The sequence below is a fragment of the Microcebus murinus genome, chromosome 5 (genome assembly GCF_040939455.1).
Source record: "Microcebus murinus isolate Inina chromosome 5, M.murinus_Inina_mat1.0, whole genome shotgun sequence".
In the NCBI taxonomy this organism is placed as follows: domain Eukaryota; kingdom Metazoa; phylum Chordata; class Mammalia; order Primates; family Cheirogaleidae; genus Microcebus; species Microcebus murinus.
The window spans coordinates 99,499,820-99,505,955 of NC_134108.1; the positions used below are offsets into that span (position 1 = coordinate 99,499,820).

Consider the following 6,136-nt stretch of genomic DNA (forward strand, 5'->3'; position numbering starts at 1 on the left):
CTAGATGCTTTGTCTCAGTAGGACAAAACAAGAAGACAGTGCTTACCAATATTTTTTTTCCCCTCTGACCAGCAATATAAGATCTCTGCTCTTACCCAACCCTGGCAAGTGGTAAGACCAATATAAGTGCCCAGGTGTGGGCAGGAGTAGGTGTCAGACTAGAGAGAAACCGCGGATGAGAAAAGACCCAATGTACACACATAACAAAACCAAAAAAAGCCATTTTATTGAAAATTAAATTCAAACTTCAAATTAATATTACAATCATGAGAAAAATGCCAAATAATTCAATTTACAGTTGCAACATACAATACAAATAGTCCCTTTGAAGTTAAGAGTAAACTCATCCACAATCATGACCTGTGGCACAAAGCAGAATTTGTACAATATGTGCATGGAAAGCAAATCTTGGGCAATAGCAATTGGAAAAAAAAAAAATGAAAGCTTGTATTTACACAAAATGCTACAAATACTTTTGTTCCACAGAAATCTAAGAATGGTAAAGCATATCCAGAAAATGGAATTTTATTCAGAATACCTAAGAAATGACTGTAAGTTATGGTTTTGGCTGATATATTTCAAAGTACTGCATTAAAAAGCAAACAGTTATTTGTAAACATGAAGTAAACAAACATCTAAAAAATTCTCACATAGAAAATATTTTTTTAAATGCATTACCTTTTTAAGAACAACAAATTCAAGGTTTGGAAGGATCGTCTTTATTGTATTTATTGTTCTTTCAAACACCGTAGGCATAATTATTACTTTTGCTAATGCTTTGTGTTTCCATGTATTCACCTATATTCTGGGCCAGTCCCTTTCCTCAGAATGGAGGGAACCCTTTAAGCCAGCACACACATCTCCTCCTTCTGAATGACCATGGATGGTCGCTAGTGGGATTTCTCTGCTCATTTTTAAAGGGCCCTGGGTGGCAGTGGGGGGGTAGAGGGGGGGTTAATGAAACAGCCTAAAGATAAAACAGTCATCTGTTGAGTCTCTCAGTTCCAGGCTGGATGTCATTCCGCTCATCTAAAACCAAAGCTGTGGTACCTGTTTTGGAACTCTGACATAGGCTAAAATTTGTGAGACAACTGAGATGGATAAAAATGTGGCTGTGTTGGTCACGCTGTAAATTCCTGCAGTGTTTGTGCTCCATACAGAACCGTGCTATTTTAACCCCCAGGAAATAGAGTGTTGACTAGTACATGGTTCCATAGTAGTAGTTAGGCTTTGCTTTGGTCTTGAAATCACAAATCATACACATGACCCAGTGCAAATTAAGGGTTCAGTAAAAAGGAAAAAAAAGAAAGAAAAGAAAGAAAAAGCCCACAAAATTTTAACCCCTAGGCCAAAAAAAGGACAGAATTTGTTCTAAGAAATGTGAATTACTCCATTGGGGTGGTTGGAGTGAGGCTGGAGGGAAGAAGTGCTTAAATTTTTCCCAAGGAAAAAAAACTTTTAAAGTGTTTTCTGGGTTGCTGCCTGCAGCCACGATAATTACATTTCAACACAAAAGCATCCCGAAAGTCACTTAGTATGTGTACTGTAAACTTAAAAAAGCCCTTTTAACATTAAAAAATAATGTACAAATATAGTATCTTTTTTATTAAATAGGATGCAGCTGGTGGTAACATTTTTATGTCAATTAATTAAAATTGAAATGTGTAACCAGACACTGGCTTTTTTAAGTGCTACTGAAACAAACACACATATTTTACACTTACAAATAAATGGACAGTGGTGTGCTTCAAGCTACCACACACAAACAATAAATAGTATCAATTACTACTTCCATCTTACTTAAGTAATAGAAAAGTGGCTTATTTATCTAAGCATACTTGGTATACAACCTTTAGAAGGCAAAGTGTTTTGTTTTCCCTTTAATTTTTTTAGGAGTCAGGATGAATTCCAAGGGAGACTCCTAGGCAAGAAGCACAGGTCTAGTCGCCCCACGAAAGCTGTCCTGCATTGCTGAGCAACCTACAAAGGTGGGCTTGAGAATGACCAGAGAGCGAGGGGGCCTCTGGGGGCTGGAGGGAAATCTCTGCTAGGTTCTGCTTAGGAGGGCACAGGATTCCCATGAAGGGGCACTGACCTGTGTGGGCAAAAAGCAGGGATTGGCCTGGTGGTGCCATCAAATGATCCTGGTTTGGATGGAGGATTTGCACCTGGGGATTTGCCATGTGGTTGCCAGGAGTGGTCAAAGTGCATCCTACAGAAGGGCTAGCTCAAATTCATACACAGCAGTAGACACCAAACTCCACACACCCCTGCCCTCCCTGGGCCCTCCCTTGTACAAAATAGAAATGCCAAAGGTCGTATGTAGGTCCCCACAGGATGTATGTCCTCTCAGATCAGCTACCTGCTGGAACTTGGCTGCCACTTCAGATGACCTGTTCCCAAAGGACAATGACATCATTCTGCTCCTTTAAATGCAAATTCTGTGGAAAGCTGCCAGGGGAGTGTTGGGTAAGGCAGATTTGGGTTCCCCTGATTTACTGTTTGGTAAGGCCGGTTGGGTACAAATCCCTGGTGCAATTTTGCTCTCCTATACTATGAGTATCATGATTGATCCTTTATCCACACGTGTGACTTTAAGCTGACTATGTATTCGCTATGAAGCCTGGAGATTTAGAGTTTTGCTTAACTATAAAACCACAGAACATTTTTCTGCAGTTCAATGATTCATTTGTGCTTGTCTTTTTAATATGACCACAGTCATAATTACCCAAAAGAAATTAGGAAACCGCATCACTGTAGCATTTCATGCTGATAAGGGGCAACATAGGTGAAAAAGGGCTAAGAGTTGTCTTGTAAATCCCTAATTATTGTTTTAAAAGGCAAAGCTGTGTTAGAGGCAATCAAAGTTCTGAAAGAACTAAACATGACATTTCCTTCATACATCACAAAAACAAGCTACATCTAAAATATTTGGAGATGGAAGTATTTTTAAAAATCACATTGTGCATGGATGAACTGAAATTGCTTAGCAATATTTCAGATATGGCTCTAGCCCACTGAAGAAATTTGTTATTTAATAAAGAGCACTTTTAGAGACCGAAGTCAACATATCAATACACAAAGAAATGTTTCAAGGGTCCAAATGTCATTAAATAATTATAAATATATCTTTAAAGTTATATGACCATTCACGTAAGCAAGTTAACCTCAGATTTTACACATAATCATAATTTAAAAAAAAAGAAAACAAATAACACACAGCCCAACGCAAACACTATCTATATCGTTATGGCTATAATAAGGTATTGCCATTTTCAGTTTTGCATAAAAGGAGGAGGGTTTTAGGGATGGGATTTCTTTTTGGTTAAATGGGAGAGGGGGGAAGTATTAAAAGTAAAATAAAATTATCCTGATCAGTATTTTCGAAGTCACTTTCTTAGAGTAAGAAAAAAAAAAAAACTGAACCAAATAGTTCAAATGAGTACCTGCAGCAAGTCTGAAAGCAAAGTTTGAAACAGTGACTCTGAATGGATCGGACTGCAATGGGAGCATCCATTCTACCTCTTGTCCCTTTACGTGCACCTTGACCGGCTTTGTAAGCGGGTCAGCAGAGTGCACCGGTCCGTACACAGCTGCAACCGTGAGGGCGTGTGGTTTTAAAGCACAGAGAGGAAGCGGCTTTGCTCTTCTCTCTCCTGAACCTGGAGTCCACCTCTCTGAACTGGCATGGGAACAGGTGATTTATGGTAACAGACCAAACAACAACAACAAAAATACCTTTTCCCTTGTTTGTTCCTTTGCAAAAGTACATCCTTAAATCGTAAACAATCTGAAACCCGATTGTGATTGTCTCTCTCGGGCCTTCTGCTTCTCAATATCTACCCTCTCGTGGTTGCAAGATCATGACTGAGTGAAGGAAAAAAAATCTTCTAAAAAATAGGCACTTTGTAGACAGCTAATTAATATACATATATATGCACTCTTTCTATATATGTATATATTGATACGTGTGGGACGTGGCCCCCAGACACCGCTGGGCCACACGGCTGAGGAATTTCAATACGGTCGCCAAACAGATTCATCCATTCTGCCACTAGAATTCAAAACGGTTGGGGAACTGCTGTGGCTTCCATCAGCGTCAACACCATCATTCTGGTTAGGCAAATTTGGGTTTAATAGCGTGCTGCCATTCGAGGTGGTGGTGCATGGCGGAAGCATTCTGGAAGGAGACCGGTCTCCCCCCGGCACCATGGGGAACTGATAGGATCCTGACGAAGTGCCATAGTAGAGATATGGAGTGCTGCTGGTCTGGAAGGGTCCGCTCTGGCTTTGGGAGGAGCCGGGGTAGGGTGGTGGCAGGTAGGTATGGTAGTGAGTGGTGGCGGACATACCGAGGGACATGCCTGAGGTGACTGGCGGGGTGTAAGTAAAGGTGGCTGGATAGTGCATTCGTGGGTTGGAGAAGCGGCTCTCAGTGAGGGATGAAATGCTGGGGAACTGCCTGGGGTCTGAAAAAGGGCCCAGTTCTGAAGCACCTAAAAATTATAACAGAAGATGGGGGGAAAAATCTGTAAATATCAATTAAAATAATGATAGAATTGTTACAAGAAAAAAAGAAAACTTTAGCTCTCCCAAAAAAGGAACAGCAAGCCATGAACAGACCTTCAAATGCACCAGTCACTTTACAGTCTTTTTTTCCCCCCACTTTACCATCTCAATAGCATTTATCCTTAAGTTCTTCACCCCCAGATAATCCCAAAGGGCTTTAAAAACCCAAACGTGTGCTAGGTCATGTGTGTAAACCAACCCAACACTCTGATCAGATAGGTTAACTCACCAGACTTAAGACCGAATCTTCATTGACTTTTTTTTCATCTTTTTGTTTTTCGTTGCACTTCAGATATTTGAAGTGACATTTTTATTAAATCAAACAAGTTTATTTTCCTCAACTCAACATAAAGAAATTCTAAAATAATAAGTTTTATTATTAGTACTCTTGGCAGGGCTCCTTCATCAATGAAGGGACATCAAAAAGATACCCTCACAAGTTCCTGTCATTTCTTTTAAACTCGTAAAAGATTTTAAAATCTTGTTATAAGCTTCATCTTAGTAATAGTGAATCAAACCAGATTTCAAGGTAGTCTGAAACTGTCTTTCTTATCTGGGTGCTTATAGGGAGGGTCAGCTAGATAAACAGGTTTTAAAAGCAAGAGGGGCAGGAAGGCCCAGTACCTTCAGAATCATCACATTTCAAGTCTTGATGGGAGACTTATGATCTGATTTAGGCCAGGTGCTGACAGTAGCTTTTGTGAAAGCCTCGATACCTAGGGGAGATTAAGAGGAGGGCCCCTCCCCACCCATCTACCAGACCCCTGCACCACATCCTACAGAATCAGCTTCAGATTGATTCAAAGCAGTAACCTAGAGGCAAAGATGGTTCTCCCCTAAAAAGTGAAGTCTTTTAACTTCTAAAGCTAACAGTGTGCCTCTCCTTAATAGATATTTCTGGTGCCTAACTTAAGAAACCACAGTTATAAACCAATCCACAGGGAAACTAGTTTTCTGAAATGACTAAAAATTTATGGTGGTGATCCTTAAAGATTGGGCTAATTATGATTTTCTAGACTTGAGAGAATTGTGGCAAGCCCTTTTATAATACCAATGCTCTTATTAAGATTTTGATTCCTTCTAAAATCTTCCAATCATTTGGACCGCACATTTGCTTTTTCCTATAGCTTTTAGCTATAAAGGGAAGTACTTAGCAATTCTAGAAGACCTTAGTGAATAGCTACTCCACCAGTCCCAGTTTTATTCAGCCCTTGTTCTTGGATACTACAATGTTTATTAAAGGGATAATTCCAACACTTTTCTTTAAAGGTGTTGGTTGAAAGTTGTTAACTTCTGTTAGAATGCACCCTGCTTAAGATCTTCATAAAATGCTAGGGGGTTAAGTGCCATGATGTGCACTTTGTAATAAAAAGTGACTATTCAAAAGCAACATGTAGTTAACAAAACTGACAAATTGGACAGTAGCAATCAGACAGCCCAGCCCAGCCCAGCCCTGCCCCGCCCAGCAATTGTGAAGAGTCTCACCTGCCTGGCTCTTCTTACTGAGAGTGGAAGGCCAGAGGCAGAAGTCAGAGGTGGCAGTGTCGTCATCTGCAAAATGAGGGGG

At 40.1% G+C, this 6,136-nt stretch overlaps 1 protein-coding gene across 3 annotated transcripts in view; it reads right to left on the reverse strand.

The window, feature by feature from the left end:
* Nucleotides 1-203: 203 nt before the first annotated feature.
* The window catches only part of RUNX2 (RUNX family transcription factor 2), a 129,242-nt gene continuing 123,309 nt past the window's right edge, over nucleotides 204-6,136 (reverse strand). For 2 of the 3 annotated variants that reach the window (XM_020287001.2, XM_020286995.2), the window contains 2 exons: nucleotides 6,055-6,120; nucleotides 204-4,496 (listed from right to left, as the gene is read on the reverse strand). In XM_020287001.2, the coding sequence (XP_020142590.2) occupies nucleotides 4,018-4,496; nucleotides 6,055-6,120 (545 nt within the window). In that variant the 3' untranslated portion in view covers nucleotides 204-4,017. The remainder of the gene's footprint in view (nucleotides 4,497-6,054; nucleotides 6,121-6,136) is intronic. The other variant, XM_020286996.2, reaches the window with a different exon arrangement.